At 46.7% G+C, this 26,484-nt stretch overlaps 1 protein-coding gene across 4 annotated transcripts in view; it reads left to right on the top strand.

Moving 5' to 3' along the window:
* DMXL2 (Dmx like 2) overlaps window positions 1-26,484 on the top strand; it is a 113,615-nt gene that overhangs the window by 77,384 nt on the left and 9,747 nt on the right. For 2 of the 4 annotated variants that reach the window (XM_077918491.1, XM_077918490.1), the window contains exons 29-38: window positions 5,045-5,226; window positions 8,865-8,995; window positions 10,374-10,459; window positions 11,836-12,037; window positions 12,937-13,054; window positions 18,527-18,589; window positions 18,999-19,085; window positions 19,740-19,861; window positions 22,413-22,566; window positions 25,833-25,893. In XM_077918491.1, coding sequence (XP_077774617.1) covers window positions 5,045-5,226; window positions 8,865-8,995; window positions 10,374-10,459; window positions 11,836-12,037; window positions 12,937-13,054; window positions 18,527-18,589; window positions 18,999-19,085; window positions 19,740-19,861; window positions 22,413-22,566; window positions 25,833-25,893 — 1,206 coding nt within the window. The remainder of the gene's footprint in view (window positions 1-5,044; window positions 5,227-8,864; window positions 8,996-10,373; window positions 10,460-11,835; window positions 12,038-12,936; window positions 13,055-18,526; window positions 18,590-18,998; window positions 19,086-19,739; window positions 19,862-22,412; window positions 22,567-25,832; window positions 25,894-26,484) is intronic. The other 2 variants (XM_077918492.1, XM_028705439.2) reach the window with 1 other exon arrangement.

The raw sequence follows: 26,484 nt of genomic DNA, 5'->3' as shown, positions 1-26,484 counted from the left end.
ATTTTGCTCCTTCACAGCACTGTGGAAGCATTTGATGTTCTTGAAGCATCCTTCATTAGGGATGGAGAACACGTAGCCCTCTGGATATTTGTATATGATGGGAGACTCCAACTCCCATCAACCCCTGCCAGCATGACCATTGACTGAGGTTGTTGGGAGCTGTAGTCCACGAACATCTGGAGGACCACAGGGTCCTCATCCCTGTCCAATACGATGGGAAAAGGTCTTCAGAGGCCCCTCGACTGCATGATTTTAAGGGTCGATGGTATACATTTCTCTATTTGTGAAATGGGGGCTGCTTCACAAGCTCACTTTGGACGTTACCTTCCTGGCTTGCTGAACTGAAGCTTAACAAGGCAGGAATGAGACCAAGCCTACACATTCCGCCTTTGCCCTGCCGATACCCCCTTTGCATGTTAGTTTCAGCGTTCTGATCCTGATTAACTTAAGCTGCTGTTTCCTGTTGTGTCCCAAATGAGAAAGTGTGATCTAATACCACTTTACTAGCTGGCATCTTCTAGGGGGAAGAAACTGACAATACCTGCCAAGCTACCAGTAACTCATCAAATGTAAACTCCTGTAAAATAAGCCATTTCCCAATGTATTTTTCACTTCATCGGGTTTAAACCACTTTGACAGCAGTTATTCATCTCAGCCCTGTGTGCAGAAGGCTTCTGGTTTTCAGTTTGGGCAGTATTCGTGAGCTGGCCTACCAGCATCCTTTTGATTATATTATGCACACGGCACTTTAAATAGATAGAATTTCCTGCATGCAAACACTGAGGGTCTCATCCAGTGTTTGTCCTACTCAGAGTAGTCCCACTGAGATGCATGAATAGCCATTCCCATTAACTTGAATGGGATCTGCTCCAAGTAGGGCTAGCATTGATACTTTACCATTTGTTAATCTTCCACTCAGAATTTACGTTAGCTTCACTGCGTAGATGTGTTACTTTCAGTGGGATTTATTTTCAAGTGAACATGCATAGGACCTGGTTGTTTGGAACTATATTCTGAGTTGGAATTATACTCTTTTTAAAGGCCTAGCTGCCTAGTGGGAAAAGGCTGCACAGATGAACACTTCATAAATGTGTTGGCTAGGAATCCAGAGTTTGCGTTAGTGGAAACTGACACAGTGAGACTTCCTGCCCACTGCAGCCCGCTGTGCCCCTTAGGAAGTATGTGGTATTTGTGACAGGGATGGATGCATTGGAAAGGGAGAATAGGAGGAAATCAAGTGAACACAGCTTGCACAAGAACATTTTCAGCATAAATCGTTGCCTTATTTATATGCGACTTCTCCATTTTAAAAAAACTGTGCTCAAAGCAACACACAGCAACCAGAACAATACCATATATCACAAAATCAACAACTGCAAGAATGATCTCATAATAGGAGCATCAATAAAGCAGCTACATAGAGTAAATGTAACAGCATACAAGAAAAGAACAAACCCCAATGTTTCAGTAGCAAAAGCAGCAAGGGAGTTTGGTCTCGGACGAATCCTAGAAAAACTGGCATGCAGAATATAGATGTCACCATACAAGACCATTCAGATACTAGTAAAAGTGCAGTGCAAGTACCTAATTTGTTCTTAGGCCAAGGATTTATGCCCTGAAAATACCAGCCTTACTTCTATAGCCCTTATGACCACAAGGAAAGGCTTGACTGTCTGTGGGCAACGAGTGGTAAAATCTCAGGAGATGCTAAGTAAGGATTCCAGGGGGTGAGCTTTCGGTCTGTCTCCTTGCCCTTTTTTCTCCCTGACGAAAAAGGGACAAATTGCATGCAAAAATATAGCATATATGTTCTTGCAGAGCTGGTTTAGTGATTGATATATACATCCATGTTTTGTATGCTCTCAGAATACACGCAGATGCTTTTCCAATTTGTTTACCGCCTCTGAGCCTCTAAGCTGCCGCAGACAATAAAGTAATCAGTCTCCTAATCTGTTCAATTCAGATAAACCGCAGTGCTTAACCACCAACGTAGAAAACGTAGTGTCCTTAAAAAGTCTGCAGTCATCGCACCAGGTTGCTTTATCAAATAGCAATGAAATGGCTTCTGGCTGTGACTCAGAGCGTCTATGCCAGAAGGATGGTGAGAGAAATCTGGGTGCTGATTGCTGTGCATGTTTTGTTTTCCATTAGAAATATATTCCAAACTGGATATTTTTGGCATGGATTTTTGTTTTTCGCTTTCCTGTTTTTGGAAGATGCTCTCCTTTACCTTCTGCGTTCTCTTTTCTTCATAACTGGGGGTTTATGATATGGGCTTATCATAATGGAGACCAATCTTTGATCTGCGTTTCTTACCTTTGGATCAGTTTTTGGTGTGTTGCCTGTTACCCGCAAGTTCTTTTTATACTTAACTACTAAGGGACGCGGGTGGCGCTGTGGGTAAAAGCCTCAGCGCCTAGGGCTTGCCGATCGAAAGGTTGGCTGTTCGAATCCCCGCGGCGGGGTGCGCTCCCGTTGCTCGGTCCCAGCGCCTGCCAACCTAGCAGTTCGAAAGCACGTAGATAAATAGGGACCGCTTACTGGCGTGAAGGTAAACAGCATTTCCGTGTGCTGCGCTGGCTCGCCAGATGCAGCTTTGTCACGCTGGCCACGTGACCCGGAAGTGTCTCCGGACAGCGCTGGCCCCCGGCCTCTTGAGTGAGATGGGCGCACAACCCTAGAGTCTGGCAAGACTGGCCCGTACAGGCAGGGGTACCTTTACCTTTTACTAAGGGCTATCTCCCCTGCTCTCTTTGGTTGCCAATAAAGTAATCAGTCTCCTAATCTGTTAAATTCAGATAAACTGCAATGCTTAACTTCAGTGTCCACACTGAGCACGTTTGTGAAGTTTATATGCATGATCTTATTTTTTTATTTCTCATTTGTCCCATTGTGATCATGCTTCTGCAGCAGTTATGCTTGCAGTTTAAGACAACAAACCCCCTTACTCTTGCAAGCTCTTACTTAATTAATTTACCAATATTTATATTCCACTTAATAAAATATACATTTCTGAGCAGTTCACAAAAATGATATGAAATATTCATTAAAGAGGGATGTGTTCAAAATGAATATATACTTTTAGAAGAACATTTTTATTTAAAACAGGTCTCCCACTTCTATTATAGTTTGACTTCTACCCTGACAAAAATGAAAACAATTATTAAAAATATTAATAGGGAAGTAGCTATGAAATCAGAAATGGGTGCATATATTGGGTTGTTTGTGTGTGCTTTTGTGTGTGTTGTATTTTTATTTTAGCAGATTTTCAGATTTTGGAAAATTTCAGCTCTAGCTATTTCTTTTGTTTTAGTTGACATCTCTCTCCTTCTCCCTCTCTATATATTTAATTTTAAACAACTGGTTGTAGAGTTAATTTCCACAATGCTTCCTCCCTGTCTCATTCCACAATGCCCTTTTCCCTTCTAATGAAGACAAATTTCTTTAAATCTAGTAGCTGATCCAGTTTCTGATGATACAAAGGACATTAATGAAGGTCTGTAAAGATGTGCACTGTAGCCAGACGTTACTTGTGTGTAGGAATGGGTAGTCAAATCAGTTTGACCGGTCAAGTGATTCCCTGTTATTTCATCATGGTCAAATATTGTCAGATATTCAATGAATCTTAAGAATTGCCTTGTGGCCAAGCAGCAAAGTAAGCCTTAGCTATTGACCGTCGGTTGTATATCCAGGGAGATGCAAGTTTCAAATGGAACAGAGTGGTGTAAATTTGGCAGTAGAGGTGAGTCCCAAAAGCATTGACTTGGCTGCCTACCTAACTGCATTCAGAAGGCATGCTGGTGGTGCTGTGGTCTAAACCACTGAGCCTCTTGGGCTTGCTGATCAGAAGGTCAGTGGTTCGAATCCCCACAATGGGGTGAGCTCCCGTTGCTCTGTCCCAGCTCCTGTCAACCTAGCAGTTCGAAAGCACGCCAGTGCAAGTAGATAAATAGGTACCACTGCAACAAGAGGGTAAACGGCCTTTCTATACGTTCTGGCATTCATCACGGTCCTCCATGCTCAAGTAGCGGTTCAGTCATGCTGGCCTCATGACCTGGAAAGTTGTCTATGGACAAATGCTGGCTCCCTCGGCCTAAAAAGCAAGATGAACGCTGCACCCCATAGTCCCCTTTGACTGGACTTAACCGTCCAGGGGTCCTTTACCTTTTACCTTTTTTATTGACTTCTTTTTCTTTTTTAATTGCTATGCTAATTTCAATGTAACTTCATATTTAACTATGTTATAACTTTTTGCCATAACACTGCAGGTTCCTGGACTTTAATAGCACTATAGAAGAGAAACTTTTGTTAGCACACAAATAAGAACCACTGAATTTTTTTAAAAAATGAAAATATCTGTCCTTATTGTTTCACAGTAACATGCTTCCCCACCCTCTTTCATTTTATTTTTGTAATCAGAGTAGAAATCTAAACGCTTGAGGATGTAAACCTTTTTGGTACTTTTCCTGATAAGCTGATTTTTTAAAAAATAAAAAATCGACCGGTGTTTGACAATATTTGACCAGTGTTAGATGAGTCAGCCTGTTGACTATATTTCAGCTGTCTTAATTCCTAGCCCCACCTGTGTTAGAGAGAAGATCTGTACTTTTAAAATTTGAGCACATTTTGTTTCGAAAGTAAGTGTAATCTTCAGTACAGCTTGACCAGGGTTTCGGAGAGAGGAAAATAATCCAGTTTTATCTGCATGACGTTAACATTGAACAAATACCTAAGTAGCATTGTAAGGAAAGGCTTCTCTGATCGAATTAATTTATGCATTGCTATTTTTTCTCATTGCATATGAAGTAGCTTTCTACTTGCATAGGATCTGTCTGAAGATTACAGTTATCTCTACCCTTCCCCCTTTTTTTAAGGTATGGACTTCGTACCAAAGAGCTTTATCACTGCTTGTTTTATGCTTTCAGTCTAACAACTCTTGATTACTTGTGCGCTTTTGATTAGGGTTGAAATGCACACCCACATCATGATTAAAAGTGCCGGTTCGTGGCCACTGTTGTAGCTATTAAAACCCTTCTGCATTCAGCCCCTCCAGTTCCTTCGGAAGAAATGGACAAGCATCGCCGCAGATTCAACATGAGAATGTTAGTGCCAGGAAGGCCAGTCAAAGACAGTGTTGTCCCTCCACCTGTGCCTGCAGAAAGACCGTCTTACAAAGAAAAATTCATCCCTCCGGAACTCAGCATGTTGGACTATTTTGTCGCAAAGGTAATTCTTTTTTGTTTATCGTAAGTATGCCTGATTCCCCTCCCTCCCTTTAAACGAAGGCAGCAGTGCCCATCATCACCTTTAAAAACTTAAACTAAAGTATCATTTATGCAACTTTGCTCCTTGCAAACAGCTGAAAGTCTGTACATTTTGATAATAACCCTTATTTGCAATGGGAGGGGTTGGATCATTTCTGATGGCAACCGTATGTGAAACATATTGTATGTATATGTGTGTGTGTGTATTTGATTGACCTTTTAAAATGCCTTTATAAAATGTGGGTTATTTGGGGGGGGGGCGTATTGGGTTTTTGTTTTTATTTTGATTACCGTATTTTTCGCTCTATAATACGCACCAGACCATAACACGCACGTAGTTTTTAGAGGAGGAAAACAAGAAAAAAATATTCTAAACAAAACAGTGGATGTATGATTTTTGTGGTTCATGCTGTGGCCACAGACATGTGATCTGACGGTGAGTTTGGGGTAGCCCAATGCAAAAATCCTGAGGATCCATGTGGATCCATGCTAAAGTCGCCCTAAAGTCGCAGGGGCGCTGGGGGAGTGAACAGGAAGCAGGAGGAGGAGAACAATCCCTCTCACACACAGACACACACACACACACACACAGAGTATCAATCCTAAAGTCGCAGGAGAGGCAGGGGCACTGGGAGTGGGAAGCAAGAGAAGGAGAACGATCCCCCCCCCTCTCTCTCACACACACAGTATCAATCCTAAAGTCGCAGGAGAGCGCAGGTGCGCTGGGAGAGTGAAGGGGAAGCAAGAGGAGAACGATGCCTCACGCACACACAGACACACACACAGAGTATCAATCCTAAAGTCGCAGGGGCGCTGGAAGTAGCAGGGGCGCTGGGAGAGTGAAGGGGAAGCAAGAGGAGAACGATGCCTCACACACACACACACAGACACACAGAGTATCAATCCTAAAGTCGCAGGAGAGCGCTGGGGCGCTGTGAGAGTGAACAGGAAGGAGGAGGAGGAGAACGATAGCTCAAGCACACACACACACACACAGCCCCTACAGTGGCTGATCCAAAATCGGACAGCAAAAAACTGCAGGCAGGGACATAGAGCACGGGGCTGTTTTAAAGCAACCAACCCCGATCTGCTTCTCTCCCTCCTCCCGGCTAGGCTGGCTGAAAAGCTTTGCTGCTACTTAGCAGCTCACTGGAGAAGAGAGAGGGACATAGAGCACGGGGCTGTTTTAAAGCAACCAACCCCGATCTGCTTCTCTCCCTCCTCCCCGGCTCCGCTCGCTGACAGGAGCCGCTTACACCCGCTTTGCAGTTTGAAAGAGAGCCACGGACTGCTCACAACTGCAGCGGATTCCCCTGCCATCTGTAGGCATTCGCTCCATAACACGCACAGACATTTCCCCTCACTTTCCAGGAGGAAAAAACTGTGTGTTATAGAGCGAAAAATACGGTATATATTTTGTGGATTTGATTTTGATTTTGTTCTGTGAACCGCCCTGAGACTTCCGGGAATAATAATAATTATAATAGGAGGGTGGCAGGGCTTAAACAGTCCAAGAGCAGGAAGGTACCTCAGTGGTCATCTAGCTGAACCCACTACTGATGCAGGAGATCCTGCATCCTATGGAATTCCCTGCTAGGTAGCCATCCAGCCTCTGTTTGGAAATCTTTTGACAGAGGAGTGTTCATCACCTTCCCTGGCAGCCTGTATCACTGTTGATTAATGTAAACCCTCAGGAATTTATTCCTTAACATTTCATTTGCTTCAGCCCCACTGGTTCTTGTCCCGCCCTCCAGAGCAACAGGAAAAACAGTTGGCAACATCATGTACCTCATGGTCCTTAATATGAAGGTTGCTATCACACCGCTTCTCAATTCCCTCTTCTCCAGGTTAAACATTCCCAACACATGTATTTATTTATTGAATTTATATACCACCCTATGATCAGAAGGCTGGCGGTTCGAATCCCCGCAACGGGGTGAGCTCCCGTTGCTCGGTCCCTGCTCCTGCCAACCTAGCAGTTCGAAAGCACGTCAAAGTGCAAGTAGATAAATAGGTACCACTCTGGCGGGAAGGTAATCGACGTTTCCATGCACTGCTCTGGTTCGCCAGAAGCGGCTTAGTCATGCTGGCCACATGACCCGGAAGCTGTACGCCGGCTCCCTCGGCCAATAAAGCGAGATGAGCGCCGCAACCCCAGGTCACGACTGGACCTAATGGTCAGGGGTCCCTTTACCTTTACCTTACCCGAGGATCTCAGGGTGGTTCACAGAATAAAATCGAGATATAAAACCACAAAACAAACAAACAAACAAATAATAAACCCAAGAGCCCCCCCCCCAAGAGCCACATTTTAAAAGAGCATAGAATCAGATCAAAAAAGGAACGTTTTTACCTGGCACCTAAAGGTGTATCAATGAAGGCACCAGCTGAACTTCCCTAGGGAGAGCATTCCACAGACGGGAAGCCATTGCAGAAAAGGCCCCGTTCTCGTGTTGCTACCCTCTGGACATTTCAAAGTTGAGAACATGTAACCTTTCCCCTTTGGCCTTGGTCTCTGAGGCCCTTATCGTCTTCCTTTTGTCACATTAGCTTGGATTCAAGATAAGTTAACACAGGGAGGTTCACTGAGGTGTGGTTTCATGTCCCCTCTTAACTCCACAGTAGATAACTGAGTACCCAAAAGGTTTATCTGGAGAACGGGGAGGCCTTCTGGAACATTGAAAAATGGGAACGGGGGGGCACCACTGGAGGAAGGAAGGAATGACTCTGTGTGTGTGAAATGTGCAGGGATCCTTTTGGCCTTGGTGGTACCTTCCTTGAGCCACACTGCACATTCTATCCGTGCTTCTAATGTTGTGGTTTGGGGGGGATTTGCCCCTCTTGACATTCCCTTTCAACTTCCTTCTTACCAGTCCCCTCATTTGAGGGCAACCAGCCCAGGAAGGTTCATAGATCTGTGGACTGAACCACAGATCTGTGTCCTGCTCCCTAGGACTGGTTTGGTAGGACAGATTTGTGGGTGGGGAGAGGTTCGCCATAGAATCTAGCCTGGATCACAATCCTCTGCCATCCTCTGGTGGTAGATTGGGGGGGGGGGGTGTTCACAATAAGGCCACTCCGCATGCTTCCTTCCGAGTTCAGTATGGCGGCCGGTGATTCCTATAATGAAGATTGTGTCTTTTTCCTGCACCTATGAATCGAAGTAGGGACGCGGGTGGCACTGTGGGTTAAGCCACAGAGCCTAGGGCTTGCCGATCAGAAGGTTGGCGGTTCGAATCCCCGCGACGGGGTGAGCTCCTGTTGCTCGGTCCCTGCTCCTGCCAACCTAGCGGTTCAAAAACACATCAAAGTGCAAGTAGATAAATGGGTACCGCTCCGGCGGGAAGGTAAACGGCGTTTCCATGCGCTGCTCTGGTTCACCAGAAGCAGCTTAGTCATGCTGGCCACATGATCCGGAAGCTGTACGCTGGCTCCCTCAGCCAATAAAGCGGGATGAGCGCCGCAACCCCAGAGTTGGTCACAACTGGACCTAATAGTAAGGGGGTCCCTTTACCTTTTATGAATCGAAGTAACATCTGTGGAAAAAAACGATGTGGTGAAAAACATGTTTTGATATCTCACTCTGTCCTCTCTTTACAGCCATTCCTTCCTTTTTCAGACAGTGGTGTGATATATGATTCTGATGAGAGCATCCACAGCGAAGACGAGGATGAGGATGCTTTCCTCTCCGATATGCAAATCCTGGAGCACAAGGATGCCAACTCCTACAGGTAGCAGCAGGGGCTGAAATGGATGCATGCAGAACCTTCAGCTTCTCTTCTGATATAAACAGTGCTTTTTTTTCTTTTAAAAAATCCTTAGAAAACCACCGTTTTACAGTTCAAATGGGGGGAAATAAATACAGTAAATGGACAAAAGTACAAAGAACATGCATTAGCTCATATTGCACAGCTGACAGCTCACAGTAACTTCCACATTGGCAGGAGGTTGTGTGCACTAACATCTTTCCGATTCCTCCCGGAAACACCGGGAAAGGAAATGTAGCCACCATCGGAGGTGGTAACAACGAAACTGACCAATCACCGTGCTAGATTCCAACTCCTACTTCACACATTAAACGCTTGCTTCCACCTGAGATTCAAGAAACACCGTGACAGGAAATGAGGCTGCCATCGGGGGTAGCAACGGAACTGACGATTCACCATGCTAGAGAAGAAACTAATTTTTTATATAAATTTTAGTTTCTTCTCCTGTTAGATTCGCAAAATGTTTAGGGGTATGCGTACCCCTGCATCCCCCCAGAAAAAAAGCACTGGATATAAACTAGATTTCCTGGGGGTCCCTTTTACTAATCTATATTTTAATAAAGGGACTAACATTTTAGAAGCACTTTCTTACAAAATGGCATACGCTATTTTAGTCGACAACCCACTTCATCAGATGCAAAGGTGAAACTGCAGAAAAGAGTAGTAAAAATACAACTGTATCTATCAGGGTGGCAACAAATTTATTGAAGGGATAGACGTCTGAAGGGTTATAGTTATATTTCATGTATCAATAATCTGCCTTCATTTCTAGGTGTGGTGCCAGAAGGGGGAAACTTGGTTCCTTTAAAAATCTGATTTTCTTTTGTTTTAGTTGCTGAGATGTAGCAAAAGCGGATGTTGTTTTCATGCTTTTATAAAACATCTTTTTAAACTATATTAAACAGCTTGCTAGCTTAGGGTGATGTCCAATATTAATCGCACTTTAGAGTAGACTCATTGAACTGAGTAGAATGTTCTGAGTATGATTAATGCTGGATATCCCCTTTGATTTGCTTGTTAAAAGCGAACCTTAAAACTTAATGGCTTCTATCCAGTGCTAATCCTACAGAGAGTAGGCCCATTGACATTATGTCACATAACAGGTTCATTCATTTCAGTGGGTCTATTCCAAATTTGACTTGATATACTACAACCCCATGTTCTGGCAATTGAGCACTCAGTTCTTGAGCACCTTCAGATCCAGTTTGTTTTGTGGAACACATTTTAAAATGCAGTTGAAGTGGTGGTGCTAAACACCAGCTGTTGTAAAAAGAAAAGAGAGAGAGATAGAGAGTTTGTGTTGCACTTGGTAACATTTCAATTGTTTCCTTTTCCCCTGCAGCTGGGCTCTTATCCATTTGGCGATGGTAAAACTTGCTCTGAACAATATTAAGACCTTTTTCCCCATTGCTGGTTTAGAAATACCTGGTGAGTTGCTCCACGCTTTGTGAAAACAATTCTATGTAAAGAAGCAAATCCTAAGTCCAAGCTGAAGCACGTTTACTCAAAAATAAATACGACTGAATTCGATGGTATTCATGTATTCACTTATTAAAACATTTATATACAGTCAAACCTCGGTTGTCGAACATTATCCGTTCTGGAAGCCCATTCGACTTCCCAAACATTCGACAACCGAGGCATGGCTTCCGATTGGTTGCAAGAGCTTCCTACACTCCAGCGGAAGCCACGTCAGACATTCGGCTTCCGGAAAATCGTTCAAAAACTGGAGCATTTACTTCCGGGTTTTCTGCGTTCAGAAGCCAAAGCGTTCGGAAACGGAGCCGTTTGAGAACCGAGGTTTGACTGTACCACCTTTCTTCTATGAATGGCATGCAAGGCACCTGAAGAGTCATTGCAAAGGAAAAACATCAAGCAAGATAATTTATTTATTTTTAATCAACATTCTATGTGTCTGGGTAGGCTGAATGTTTTTAGCAGGTGCCAAAAAGAATGCAGCGAAGGAACCTGCCTGATGTCACTAGGCGGGGAGTTCCAAAGTGTAAGATGAAGTTCTTACAAATGCAGATCAGGTTTAAGGTGGCCCTTCTGCCAATCAAAGCGCCCGGGTGGGCAAATATGGTGTAAGGTGATTTTGTAGGTAAACTGTTCCCAAGTTCTTAAGGGCATTATTATTATTATTATTATTATTATTATTATTATTATTATTATTATTATTATTATTAATACCCTGACCATCTGGCTGGGCTTCCCCAGCCACTCTGGGCGGCTTCCAAAAAAAATTAAAATACCGTAATACATCAAACATTAAAAGCTTCCCTAAACAGGGCTGCATTCAGATGTCTTCTAAAAGTCTGGTAGTTGTTGTTCTCTTTGACATCTGCTGGGAGGGCGTTCCACAGGGAGGGCGCCACTATCGAGAAGGCCCTCTGCCTGGTTCCCTGTAGCTTGGCTTCTCGCAGTGAGGGAACCGCCAGAAGGCCCTCGGAGCTGGACCTCAGTGTCCGGGTAGAACGATGGGGGTGGAGACGCTCCTTCAGATACAAGTGTAACACTTTGAACTTGACCTGCTAGCAATTTGGCAGCCAGTATAGATCACTGAGCACAGACAGGTCTTACACGCTGACAAGGTCTCGCTCCTGACAGCAATCATGCTACAACATTCTGCACTAACAGCAGCTTCCAGATCAAGGACAAGGGAAGTTTTATGCAGAGTCTTATTCAGATCTGTGCATGGGCCTTTGTCCCGAGTCCTTCTGCCAGGGAGGTGGGGCATGGTGTTGTTGTTGCCAATGCATACAATTTTGTGTGAATAGTTGCTGAATTTCACATTGCTGTTTTAGATCTTCCAGTCACCTCGCCGCTGGGTATCGCTGTGATTAAAAGTTTGGAAAATTGGGAGCAAATCCTTCAAGAAAGAATGGACCAGTTTGAAGGCCCACCGCCCAATTATATCAATACCTGTTTCACTGAAGTGGGAATAGGACCGGGAGCAGCTGCCGCCCGAATAAAAGCAATGGTTGACCCTGAAAACACACCATTCAAGTAGGTTCTCCCCCCGCCCCCGCAGAAATGGAAGTAGTACTGTGGGCTCTAGTGGAAAGTGAACCAATTTTATTAACAGACATGATCATCTCAATTAGGGATAGGGAACTCATGGCCCTCCAGATGTTGTACTCAAAATTCCATCAATCCCAGGCAGCACAGCTGGGTCTTAGTAATCACAGCATCCTTTTCCGGGTGCTCGCAGACTGACTGTTTAATTATCTGTTCTAGGACTTTTCTTTTCTTTCCCCCACTTTTTGAAGATGGGGATATTTCCCCACCTCTAGTCTGCAGGTGACCTCTAGTCACCTGTTCTCCAAGATACTTATTTATTGTTCCTTAGACGATTGCAGTCACCAAAGCCATTACAGAATAAAGCTTGAAATGTCTGTGGCCTTTATTTTAGGTTTACATTATGGTATATGGTGGTGCTTTGTTGATTTATTTGCTTCTTTCAGCAGTTTTTTCTGTTTTGGTTTTGCGTGGGCTTTTAATAGGATGAGACTCCATGAAACGCATTATTCACAGAGGCTCCTTGTGGACTCTCTTTGGGGAGATGCCTCTTGTGTTCTGCTAAACTTGAGAACAGACTTTATATACTTTGATCTTCTGTGAATGAACAGGCTTTCCATGTGACCTGCGTCCCTCCACAACCCTGATCTATAGGCCCAGCTACGCCTGGTCTTTCATTTTCCTGATCAAAAGCAGTTGACAGGTCCTTAGGATTAAGAACGGCACGCAAGCAATGTGTTTCTTTCGAACCCTGCCTGTATCCTCTAGTATTTTATTTGGCTCTTTTTTATCTTCTTCCAGTTTTATCCTTCCTTGCATTTTTTTAAAAAGAAAAAGAGAATTCTACAGTAACATCCTTCTTCCCCCCCCCCCCCCACACCTCCTAGATCAAAAGATTATTCAGCACAGCCAGCCAAAAGGCTGTGGCATTTTCTGGTGAAGCAAGAATTACTGCAAGATACTTTCCTCCGATACACGTTCACCAAGAAAAGAAAGCAAAGTGAGGTAATGTGCAAAAGAAGAAAGACTCAAATGATCCTCATTGAAGTTATGTTTTCTTCTGCCTTGGAATCATTTGCTGGTTTTAGTGTTTGTTATAATGACTGGGTTTTTTGTCCTCATTTAGCTTTAGCGGTGTGTTAAAGTGAGCCTGACTATGCACTGTGTTTTTCATTTTTCGTTTATAAATACACACACACACACACACATATACATATTTGTATTGCCCATTCATATCAAGCATATCACGTCATTGTACATCAATAAGTACAAATGCAATAGAACACAAAATACCATAAGAGCAATACAAATTGTCTTATGTAAATGATGACGAGACGCATTAGCTGACCTTTGCAGGATATTAGTGTCAGTGTAAAGCAGGTGTGGGGAACCTTTGGCCCTTGGGATGTTGCTGAACTGCCGCTCCCATTATCCACATTATCCACTGCCACAGCATAAGAGGCCTGAGAGAGGCCCCCGGGACACGGCTGCTGTTGCTGCTTGTGTGAGTGTTGGGAAGACTGCTCCCTCTTCTGCCAACTCCATCCGGCCTAGGGGGCAGGACCTGCACTCACTGCCAGGGCCTCCATCAAGAACTCCGGGACACGGCTGCTGTTGCTGCTTGTGTGAGTGTTGGGAGGACCGCTCCCTTTTCTGCCAACTCCATCTGGCCTAGGGGCGGGGCCAGCACTCACTGCCACAGCATAAGAGGCCTGAGAGAGGCCCCCGGGACACGGCTGCTGTTGCTGCTTGTGTGAGTGTTGGGAAGACTGCTCCCTCCTTTGCCAACTCCATCCGGCCTAGGGGGCAGGACCTGCACTCACTGCCAGGGCCTCCATCAAGACCTCCGGGACACGGCTGCTGCTGCTGCTTGTGTGAGTGTTGGGAGGACCGCTCCCTTTTCTGCCAACTCCATCTGGCCTGGGGGCGGGGCCTGCACTCACTGCCACAGCATAAGAGGCCTGAGAGAGGCCCCCGGGACACGGCTGCTGTTGCTGCTTGTGTGAGTGTTGGGAAGACTGCTCCCTCCTTTGCCAACTCCATCCGGCCTAGGGGGCAGGACCTGCACTCACTGCCAGGGCCTCCATCAAGACCTCCGGGACACGGCTGCTGTTGCTGCTTGTGTGAGTGTTGGGAGGACCGCTCCCTTTTCTGCCAACTCCATCTGGCCTAGGGGCGGGGCCAGCACTCACTGCCACAGCATAAGAGGCCTGAGAGAGGCCCCCGGGACACGGCTGCTGTTGCTGCTTGTGTGAGTGTTGGGAAGACTGCTCCCTCTTCTGCCAACTCCATCCGGCCTAGGGGGCAGGACCTGCACTCACTGCCAGGGCCTCCATCAAGAACTCCGGGACACGGCTGCTGTTGCTGCTTGCGTGAGTGTTGGGAGGACCGCGCCCTTTTCTGCCAACTCCATCTGGCCTAGGGGCGGGGCCTGCACTCACCGCCACAGCATAAGAGGCCTGAACAGCTACCGGCAGCAATGGACAAAATGGTTTTAAATGTTTTAATTGTTTTTAATTTGCAGCACTTTAAATGGTGGTTGTTGTTTTTTATAATATTATATTATTTTATTATTTTATTTTTGCTTGGGGAGGGATAAGCATTTAGTCAGCGCTATTGTTTCTTGCTTTGTTTTGTTCTGTTTTGTTTTATTATTATCATTATCATTCTGTTAAATTATTATATAGTTTGTATTTTGCTTTTTAAGGGGTGGGGTCAGGGCTGCCTGGGAGTGGGTCCCAGCAAACAAAATGGCTGGGGCATGTTCCACAGGGGGGGATGAACTGGGACAACCGATCTCAGTGATCATGGGTAGGAGGAGGAGTTACGCTAAGACCAGACCATGTCATTACAGAGGAGGCAGGTTTAGTCGTTGTCTGAGGACTATCCCTGCCTCCAGGTCTGGTCCTGACCGGAAGGATACTGGAATCAGCAAGGGAAACCCACATGACCTGAAAGTGTTGCTGTGCAATGCCAGGTCAATGATGTATAAAACCACTGCCATCCACGACCTGATTGTGGATGGAGGATTTGACCTGGCATGTGTGACAGAGACCTGGTTGGATGAAGCAGATGGGCCTGTCCTTGCCGCTGCTTGCCCACCAGGTTTCTCTTACGCACAGCAACCCAGGTCATGTGGGCGGGGAGGGGGGGTTGCAGTGATTTTTAGGAAGTCATTAGTCTGCACCAGGCGTCCTATTGGGAAGACCCAGTTCTCTGAGTGCATGTTCTGGAAGTTGGGCAATAGGGGCAGTACAGGATTCCTACTGGTGTACCGACCTCCCCGCTGCACCAAGGATTCCCTGCCCGAGCTGCTTCAGGTCGTGGCGGATATGCTCCTGGAGACACCTAGCTTGGTTGTCCTGGGGGATTTTAACATCCATGCCGACACGACCTTACAAGGGGCCGCTCGGGACTTCGTGGAAAGCATGGCCTCCATGGGGCTGTCCCTGAATAAGTTTGGCCCAACTCAGAGCCATGGACATGCCTTAGACTTGGTGTTCACCTCTATGGATGCTGGTGATCTGACACTAACTAAAAGCGAAACAAAAGAAGTGCCATGGTCAGATCACTTCCTGGTGCAACTGGACTTCTCCGCAACCCTTCCCCTCTGCAGGGAGGTGGGACCAATTCAGATGGTCCGCCCCCGCCACTTAATGGATCCAATTGGCTTCCAGAGAGTGGTAGGGGATGCTTTATCCCAAGTTGATGGCCTTTCAGCTGATTCCCTGGTGGCACGCTGGAATGCGGAGTTAACCAGGGCTATTGACTGTCTGGCTCCGAAGCGCCCTCTCCGATTGCATGGAGCCCGGACAGCCCCGTGGTTTTCCCCGGAGCTGAGGGTGATGAAACAATCGTTGAGACGGCTAGAGCGCCGGTGGCGGAAAACTCATTCTGAATCAGACCGGACACGGGCTAGAGCTCAACGTCGAGCCTACCAAGTGGCAATGGCGACGGCGAAGAGGGCCTTCTTCGCTGCCTCCATAGCATCTGCAGAAAACAGCAGCAGGAGACTTTTTCAGGTGGTTCGCAATCTATCGGAACCACCTGTACCACCGGGGCCTGGTAGGGACCCCAAGATCTCCTGCAATGCTTTTGCAAAGTTTTTTGCAGATAAAATCGCTCAGATTCAGAAGGAGGTAGACTCCACCGTGGGAGCAGGGCCAGGGCGGGAGAGTGCTAGAGTTCTGTCTGGTCCTGTTACATGGGATCAATTCCAGTCTGTTACCTCCGAGGATGTGGACAGGCTGCTTGGAAAAGTGAAACCGACCACCTGCCTCCTTGATCCTTGCCCATCCTGGCTGATAAAAGCGAGCCGGGAAGGGCTGGGCGATGGGCTCTGCGGGGTGGTGAATGCTTCCCTCTGTGAGGGAGCCTTCCCAGATCCGCTGAAAGAGGCGGTCATTAAACCGCTTCTTAAAAAAACATCTTTAGACCCGGCCAATTTGGCCAACTATCGCCCAGTCTCAAATCTACCATTCTTGGGCAAGGTGATTGAGCGGGTGGTTGCTGAACAACTCCAAGCACGCCTGGAGGAAACGGACCATTTGGATCCCTTCCAATCGGGATTCAGGTCTCACCATGGGACTGAAACTGCCTTGGTCGCGCTGGTTGATGATCTCCGGCGGGCTAGGGACAAAGGTGAGAGCTGTTTCCTAGTTCTGCTGGATCTCTCAGCGGCCTTTGATACCATCGACCATAACATCCTTCTGGACCGTCTAGAGGGGCTGGGAGCTGGGGGCACTGTCATACAGTGGTTCCGCTCCTTCCTCCTGGGTCGTGTCCAGAAAGTGGTGGTGGGGGATGAGTGCTCAGACCCCTGGGCTCTCACTTGTGGGGTGCCTCAGGGTTCTGTCCTCTCCCCCATGCTTTTTAATATCTATATGAAGCCGCTGGGAGAGATCATCAGGGGGTTTGGACTGGGTGTTCATCAGTACGCAGATGACACCCAGCTCTACCTCTCCTTTAAATCAGAACCAGTGAGGGCGGTGAAGGTCCTGTGTGAGTGCCTGGAGGCGGTTGGAGGATGGATGGCGGCTAACAGACTGAGGTTGAATCCTGACAAGACAGAAGTACTGTTTTTGGGGGACAGGGAGCGGGTTGGTGTGGGGGATTCCCTGGTCTTGAATGGGGTAACTGTGCCCCTAAAGGACCAGGTGCGTAGCCTGGGAGTCATTTTGGACTCACAGCTGTCCATGGAGGCGCAGGTTAACTCTGTGTCCAGGGCAGCTGTCTACCAGCTCCACCTGGTACGCAGGCTAAGACCCTACCTGCCCGCGAACTGTCTCGCCAGAGTGGTGCATGCTCTAGTTATCTCACGCTTGGACTACTGCAACGCGCTCTACGTGGGGCTACCTTTGAAGGTGACCCGGAAACTGCAATTAATCCAGAATGCGGCAGCTAGACTGGTGACTGGGAGTGGCCGCCGGGACCATATAACACCGGTTCTGAGAGACCTGCATTGGCTCCCAGTACGTTTCCGAGCACGATTCAAAGTGTTGGTGCTGACCTTTAAAGCCCTAAACGGCCTCGGTCCTGTATACCTGAAGGAGCGTCTCCACCCCCATCATTCAGCCCGGACACTGAGATCCAGCGCCGAGGGCCTTCTGGCGGTTCCCTCATTGCGAGAAGTGAGGCTACAGGGAACCAGACAGAGGGCCTTCTCGGTAGTGGCGCCCGCCCTGTGGAACGCCCTCCCGTTAGATGTCAAAGAGATAAATAATTACCTGATATTCAGAAGACATCTTAAGGCAGCCCTGTTCAGGGAAGTTTTTAATATGTAATGCTGTACTGTTTTTAACACTGATTGGGAGCCGCCCAGAGTGGCTGGGGAAACTCAGCCAGATGGGCGGGGTATAAATAATAAATTATTATTATTATTATTATTATCCCTGGCCATTGGGCATGCCTACTATGGCTGATAGGAACGCGGGTGGCACTGTGGTCTAAGCCACTGAATCTCTTGGGCTTGCCGATCAGAAGGTCGGCGGTTCGAATCCCCACGACGGGGTTAGCTCCAGTTGCTCTGTCCCAGCTCCTGCCAACCTAGCAGTTCGAAAGCACACCCATAGTATTCCCTGCTGCCAAGCCATGGTTTAATAATCAGGTACATTTCACCTGGACCAAGCCCACCCTATTTCCTATTTCAGTTCTTTGTGTTAAGTCTGCCTCCCTCTTTCATACTACGGGCCACGAAACTTCTAACTAGTAAGAAAGCCTTGCTAGTAAGAAGCTTGTGTGTGTGTGTGTGCATTTATTTCATTTCATTATTATTTGCTCACTATGCCATATGTGTTTGCATTCATCATGGAGGCGTTGCTTTCCAAGTGAATTTGTTTCAGCCCCCCTGCCCTTAAAAGCATTTGTGTAATGGTTAGCTGGTGTCGTTTTAAACACCAGCTTGGGACGTTTTCATTCTTCTCCCTTTTGTATTTGTTTGTGCATGTGTTTTGTGTTTGTGACTGTGGTGCCGTATAGTCTGTAGAAGATCGCAGGAAGCAGGTCATTCACAACAGCGTAGCGGACGATTACAAACACAAGGTAGTAGTATCCCACCCCCCAAACCTTTCGCTGCACTTTTGAAGCTTCTCTGGGGCTGCCTTTCCTTACTCCCACTTGCTAAAGTGACAATAACAACACAGATCTGTGCAATCTCTCCGTTGGGACCCAAACCTGTTTACTAATGCTGAGACATGCTGCATAACACCTTGGGTCACTCACTTGCACGCCGGTTTTGTGTGTCAGGATTGGAAACATAACATCTTTTGGCTCCTGGAACGCTCTGGAGAGTACATGGAAGCCCAAGGACGAGTTTCCTCCAAAACCACACAGCTATTAAACTTCTTCTGCATGCTTCTTTTGCATCTTATCTTTTCAGTTGATTCACAGCACTGCAAAACAGTTCAGTGAACCTGGTTTTTTTAAAAAAAAACATTATAATGTTTTGTAGGTTGAAGCAGAGCTCGGCTACCCTGGAGGAAGAGCAAAAATTATACACAAGGAGTCTGATATGATCATGGCCTTTGCAGTCAATAAGGTAAAGTCCTTCCTCTCCCGGCCTCCTTCTAAAGCCGTGGTTCCCAATGTGGGGCACACGCCCCACAAGGGGGCAATTTGAGAATGAGTTATTAACAGTGGTTTTTTGCATTTCTTATGGTTCTAGGGGCCTCATATACCGTATATATTATGACATACACATTTTAAAAATTAAAATCAGAAAGTACATGGCGGTCAGCTGGTGACCATAAAGAGGTTATCTAAACAGAAAAGGTTATCTAAACAGAAAATGCACTGGGCACATTCAGGGGGCTTAGCGCTCTGGGAGTGCTCAGTCAACAGTTGTGGAATTTCCCCCTGAATGTGACTGCTCAGTAGCTGCTCAGTTGGGAACCACTGCTTTAAAGCCAGTGTGGTGTTGTGGTTCAGTGTCAGACTAAGAGTTGGGAGACCAGGGTTCAAATCTTCATTTGGCCATGAAGCTCACGGGCGTCATTGCCTCTTAGCCTAATCTACCTCGCAGGGTTATTGTGGGGATTAAATGGGTGCGGATGTGGCTGAAGAACCAAGTATGTGGGATGTAAGTGCAACAAATAAACATTATTAAGTAAAGTTGCTGCTTTTCAAATGTCCTTGTGCTTGCCGTAGGGCCCAGGGCTTAAAGCGTCTCGCTTTTCTCTTTTGTGCTGTGCAGGCAAACATCAACGAAATAGTGTTAGCTTCTACGCATGATGTTCAGGAACTTGATGTCACAGCCCTCCTGGCTGCTCAGTCTTACATATGGATTGGAGAGGAGTTTGACCGAGAATCTAAAAGGTTGGCTATTCATGCCTTGCGGTTCTATTTAACTGGAGAGTCGAATGCATAATAAATACCTAAAATATGCTGTTGTGTCTGATACAGAAGTGGTAGCTGGTGCAGAATGCATTGGCAAGACTGCATTATTCACAGAGGCTCTTTATGGACATGCTGGGGAGGGGGGATGCCCCTTGTGTTCTGCATAACTTGGGAACGCATTGCATATACTTTGATCTTCTGTGAATGAGCAGGCTTTCCATGTGACCTGCGTCCCTCCACAGGCCTGATCTATAGGCCCAGCTACTCCTGATCTTTCATTTTTCTGATCAAAAGCAGTTTATCATCATTATCATCAAACCTTTTATTGGCATCACATACAAACATCCAAAACAAATCAATACAGAATGACCACTCCCCCAGTGGCACAAAACATTTGCTAAAAGAAAGGAGGCAGAGCAGTCTATCGTCGCATCTCTAGGTCTCCAGGGAGGTCAGGCATCTGCAGTGTATTTCATGACAAAAAACCAAATAGAGATATTTAGCCACTAACTTGGTGAGCTCCTGATCATTCCCCAGTAATAGAAAATGTATGACCTCCAACTCTGGTTTCCATTTGGGTATACAGAGTTGATCTAGAAATTGCTGACGGAGATCAGCATATAGTTTACAATTAAGAACCATGTGTGTAAGGGTTTCCACCAGGTGGTCTTCACATGAGCAAGTTCTTTCTCCTTCCACCCTGCCTGAGAAGCTTCCCCAAAGGAGGTTTAATGGACTTGAATTAAACCTGGCCAGCGAAAATGGGGGTTAGGATCAGACAGGCATACAGACAATGTGTTTCTTCCATACCCTGCCTATATCCTCCAGTATTTTATTTGGTTACAGGCAACTGCAGGTGTTCCTGGAAGAGACAGATTATCTAGATCCACTACAAATTGGGTTCAAACACAATTTTGGAATCGAATTGTCCTTGGTTGCCCAGTTAGATGACCTTTCTCAGGAGAGGGACAGGAGGAGTACAACCCTGTTAGTTCTGCATGGTTTCTCAGTGGCTTTTGAGACCATTGGACATGACATGGGATGTGTACTAGAGGCACTGTATGACGGTGGTTCTGTCCATATCTCCAGGGCTGTGTCCAAAGAGTAGCCTGGGTGAGTGTTCCTCGGACCCCTGGCACTTGTTCTATGGGATTCCTCAGCCTATTATCCTCTCCCTAGTGCTATTTAACATTTATATGAAACCATTGGGAGCAGTCATAAGGCGTTTTGGAACAGCCACCAAGTACACTGATGGCATACGGGACGCGGGTGGCGCTGTGGGTTAAACCACAGAGCCTAGGACTTGCCGATCAGAAGGTCAGCGGTTCAAATCCCCATGACGGGGTGAGCTCCCGTTGCTCCGTCCCTGCTCCTGCCAACCTAGCAGTTTGAAAGCACGTCAGAGTGCAAGTAGACAAATAGGTACCGCTCTGGCGGGAAGGTAAACGACGTTTCCGTGCGCTGCTCTGGCTCGCCAGAAGCGGCTTAGTCATGCTGGCCACATGATCTGGAAGCTGTACGCCGGCTCCCTCGGCCAGTAAAGCGAGATGAGCGCCGCAACCCCAGAGTCGGCTGTGACTGGACCTAATGGTCAGGGTCCCTTTACACTGATAGCACACAGCTCTACTTCATTGTAAGATCTGAATCAGGAGAGGTTCCAGATCGGTGTCTGCACACTCAGGTCTCAGGTTCAATATCCAGCATCTCCAGTTAGCGGTGGAAATGTTCCTTGTCTGAAACCCTGGAAAACTGCTGTCAGTTAGTGTGGGTAACACAGTGCTATTACACAAGTAAGCTTCCTAGATTACTTCATACTGATAATGGGAGGAAGAAGGAAGAAGCTTTCCAACACTACCTACTGTCTTGCCTGTAGCGAACGATCAGGGCAGTGCCCATGACAGTTGTCCTGCCTCTGCATCTCCCCACTCCCAACCCCGACTGAATAAATGGTAGGATTGCCCTGCAGATATACTGTCAGGAATGCTCACGAAGTAAACAGCCAGGACTCCAACCTGCCTTTTACAGGTTTTATTGGTGCAAAACTATGTACAGTGCAGAAGTCCAAAATCCATGTCTGCCTCAATCATTAGCAGATTCCGAGAGTGTTTTCTTCTGGTTTCTCCTCCAGCACAAAAGCCAGGGCAAACCCCCCCCCCCCTCTTTTCCTTATGTTTAATTCCCTGGCAAAAACTATGCGACGGGAGCGGCATGTCAGTCTCCCTTTCTGTTTCCCTGGGAGCGGTGTTGTGGCTCACCTCAGCCTGTGTGAGCCTTTGCTTCACCGCCCCCCCCCCCTCTCTTCCTCCATTTCTCCTGAGGCTTCGCCTTCACCAGTCTCTGACGAGGTGCTGCTGCTCAGCAAAGGGGGAGGCTGCCTGTATGTTCCTGCCTCCCTCCCCTCTCTTGATGGCAGTCCCCTGACATATACTGCATTATCCGTTGTGAAAAGCTTAGGTGCAGCCAGTGTCGCACCGACTTTCTCTTAAGACAAAGTAACTGGATCTTAATGCTCTGTTTTTCACCTTTTCAGTTCGGACGACCTCGACTTCCGCGGCTCCACCACGACGCTCACGCAGTCGAGCACGGCGTCCTTTGCGGTGGCTCAGATGCAGCCTGTCTCCTCTTCGTCAACTTCATCTATGCCATGGTTGGGCAGCGGGCAAACAAGTACTGGAGCTGGCGTGGTAAGTGACTGTGTCTCCGTGTGGCTGTTCTAATCCGCCACACCACAGGTTTTCAAACAAGCCTGGGTTGCACTCATTCCAGCTCTAAGTTAAAGCCACTTTAAGAACGTGAGAAGAGGCTGCTGGGTCAGACCAGTGGCCAGTCTAGTCCAGCATCCTGTTCACACAGTGGCTAATAGTAATAATAATAATAATAATAATAACAGGGCTGCCTTCAGATGTCTTCTAAATGTCAGGTACAGTGGTACCTCAGGTTACATACGCTTCAGGTTACAGACTCCGCTAACCCAGAAATAGTGCTTCAGGTTAAGAACTTTGCTTCAGGATGAGAACAGAAATCGTGCTCCGGCGGTGCAGTGGCCCCATTAGCTAAAGTGGTGCTTCAGGTTAAGAACGGACCTCTGGAACGAATGAAGTACTTAACCCGAGGTACCATTGTATTTGTTTATCTCTTTGAGGGCGTTCCACAGGGTGGGTGCCACTACCGAAAAGGCCCTCTGCCTGGTTCCCTGGTTCCTGGACCTCTTCTGAAGGCGGGCGGGGGGCGAAAGTCTTTGCTCCCCCCTGCCTGCCTTCCCGGGAGAGCGGAGAAAGGCAGCGCGTTTCTCCGCTGTCCCTGACGGCTTTTGAAGGCAGGCGGGGGGGAGCAAAGATTTTCGCCCCCCGCCCGCCTTCAGAAGAGGTCCTGGACCTCTTCTGAAGGCGGGCGGGGGGCGAAAGTCTTTGCTCCCCCCCCCCCCGCCTTCAAAAGCTGTCCTGGACAGGCTTCGCGGACCTCTCCGCAAGCAGCGGGAGCGCCTCCCGCTGCTTGCGGAGAGTTGCCAGCATGCCGAAGCCTGCGCGCGCTGAGATCAGCGCGCCCAGGCTTCACGGCCCCGCCGCCCGGCTTCGGAGCATCGTTCCGAAGCCGGGCAGCGGGGGGAGGTGTTTCCGCCCCGCCGCCCGGCTTCGGAGGAGGTCCGAGGACAGTGGGGAAGACGCGCTGCGCTTCCCCGCTGTCCCGGAGATTTCCCTATGGGCTGTCGTCTTGCGAAGCAAGCCCATAGGGAAATTCGTTTTGCGAAGCACCTCCAAAACGGAAAACCCTTTCGTTTAGCGGGTTTTCCATCTTGCGAGGTGTTCGTCTTGCGGGGCACCACTGTAGTGCAATCTGTTGCCCAAGTTTCTCCACTGGATTTCTCTGTTGCTCAACAATTAAAACTCGCTTGTCATGGCCATCTGTCATGGATTCATTAGCTGAGATTCCTGCATTGCAGGGGGTTGGACTAGATGGCCCTCGGTGTCCCTTCCAGCTGTACAATTCTCTTATTCTATCTGTCTCCTGGTGTGCTAGCAGATAGAGAGCTTTGGATACAGCCCTTTGTCCCACCTCCCCCTTATTTCTGTAAAAGATATGAGATGGTGCAATGGCCACTAGATGGCAACACATGCCAAATTAATTGCACGTTTTACCCCATCGCAAAGGATGTCCTGATCATAGAAAAACCACATGCCGTTTAACTCCAGGATGCATAATGCAGTTTGCATTTTCTTTCACATAGCAGGATGTGCCAAGAATGTTTGGAGGTGGGAGAGATCTGCACCACTGTGTTCAGGATAAAATGACCAACATGTTCATTTTTTTAATTTTATTTTATCTTTGCTGCTGAGAGGTTAGGGCTGACAAACCATGCTTTGTACAACCAGGGCACAAAGGCTGCTTTGAAATTGCTCCCTTTGTCAAAATAGCCATGTGCAGCTTCTCAGCTCATGGATCAAGCTGCTTGCTTCACCCCCCCCCCCAACACACACAGAGACATCTCCCCCCCCCCCCCCAAGAAAAAAATATCAAAAAGATCTGAGGTGGCACAAATGTTTTTAAAGTTTTTATTTACACTTTTCAGGTGTATACATTTCATTTATTTTACAATCATTTTAACACTTCCAAGTTTGACTTCCTTCCCCCTCTTTCTGCAGTTCCTTAAATTTATTTTTTAATATCTTCTGCATCTCCAAATTCATTTAATTTGCTACTATATATATATATATAGCTCTGTTCCAGTAACAAGAAGCCGAAAGCACCAGCCTGAAGATGACGAGTGAGACCTCGTCGAAACGTCGCCTAGACACCCCAACTTTTACACGGGAAGATACCCGAGGACACCAAAACCTGCATTCCTGTACCCGTGAAAATCTACGAAAGCATATATATATATATATATATACACACACACACTCTTATGAAGCTGCAGGTTATTACAATAATCCTGCCGATGTTTTTATCTGTTTGCAATTTATCTGTAAATATTCAATATACCATTTCCATTATTTTATAAAACGTTTGTTATCTTGATTTTTTAGTCTTCCAGTAAGTTTTGCCATTTCTGCATATTCCATAAGTTTTTGTATCCATTCTTCCTCTGCTGGGACTTCTGCTTCTTTCCACTTTGGGGCGAGTAGCAGTCTTGCTGCTGTAGTCGCATACATGAATAAGTTTCTATACAGTTTAGGTAGTTCTGTCCCTATAATCCCCCACCCCACCCCCCAAAAAAACCCAACAACTTCTGGGTTGTTGTTTTTACAAAGGTTATTTTGAACATCCTTTTCAATTCATTATATATCATTTCCCGGTAAGCTTTAACCTTACCACAAGACCACCACTTATGATAAAAAGAACCTTCTTTCTTTTTACATTTCTGAGGTGGCACAAATGAAACAGCTTGATCCACATGATAAGCTCTCATGCATAAAGGGATGACTACATGGCGATAGCTGACACTTATGATAGTTTTGAACCTGCAGCCATAACATGCAGAGACATACAGCCTCTGAGCTGAAATGTGAGATTTTGCTCTGATCCACTCAGATATAAATTGCACCAAGTTCACTGAGAGATACTTCCAGATTAGTGCAGGGAGGGTTAGGACATCTGAATAGGAAAAAACGCCAGAACCCACATACAGTGGTACCTCGGGTTAAGTACTTAATTTGTTCCGGAGGTCCGTTCTTAACCTGAAACTCTTCTTAACCTGAAGCACCACTTTAGCTAATGGGGCCTCCTGCTGCCGCCGCGCCGCCGGAGCACAATTTCTGTTCTCATCCTGAAGCAAAGTTCTTAACCCAAGGTACTATTTCTGGGTTAGTGGAGTCTGTAACCTGAAGCATATGTAACCTAAAGTGTATGTAACCTCAGGTGCCACTGTAATCTCTTACTCTTGAGCATGTTTTATTGTCCAGACTTGTAGAAAAAGTGGATTGATTATGATTTCAATTTCTTTTGCATGAAGCTCATCAAGCGGAATTTGAATAACGTTAAGAGGATGACTTCCCATCCAGTCCATCAGTATTGTGAGTAATTTCTGTGCAGCAGTTCTGTGCGGGGGGGGGGGGGATGTAATATGTTTGCAATTTCGTGGGAGCCTAACTAATCTGCAGATCCTCCTGGCCCAGTACACAAACTGAGATGCAGCCATCTTTTGATTTCCTTCTCTGAGTCTTGCTGCGCAGTTCTCCAACCAAAAAAGGAATACAAAAGTTGCGCATGTGGGGGGCAAAGTACACACAAAAATGTGTATATCATCGAAAGTAAGATACAGTATTTTTGTATTTTGGGGGAAATCGCTTTCAAAACCATGCATATTGGGCAGATTTGTTTACCAAAAACCCCATTTGTTAGGAGAAATATGTGCAGAAATGCATATGAATTTTCCTGCTGATTTTCTTTTTTTTAGCAGATTAAAGATTAGGGATAAAAAGTTAGGAAACAGGGAGAAAGTAGTTGGAGCATACAGTGGTGCCCCGCAAGATGAATGCCTCGCAAGACGAAAAACTCGCTAGACGAAAGGGTTTTCCGTTTTTTGAGTCGTTCCGCAAGACGAATTTCCCTATGGGCTTGCTTCGCAAGACGAAAACGTCTTGCGAGTTCTTGCGAGTTTGTTT

The sequence above is a fragment of the Podarcis muralis genome, chromosome 14 (assembly GCF_964188315.1).
Source record: "Podarcis muralis chromosome 14, rPodMur119.hap1.1, whole genome shotgun sequence".
Taxonomy (NCBI): domain Eukaryota; kingdom Metazoa; phylum Chordata; class Lepidosauria; order Squamata; family Lacertidae; genus Podarcis; species Podarcis muralis.
This window is presented reverse-complemented; position numbering and strand designations above follow the sequence as displayed.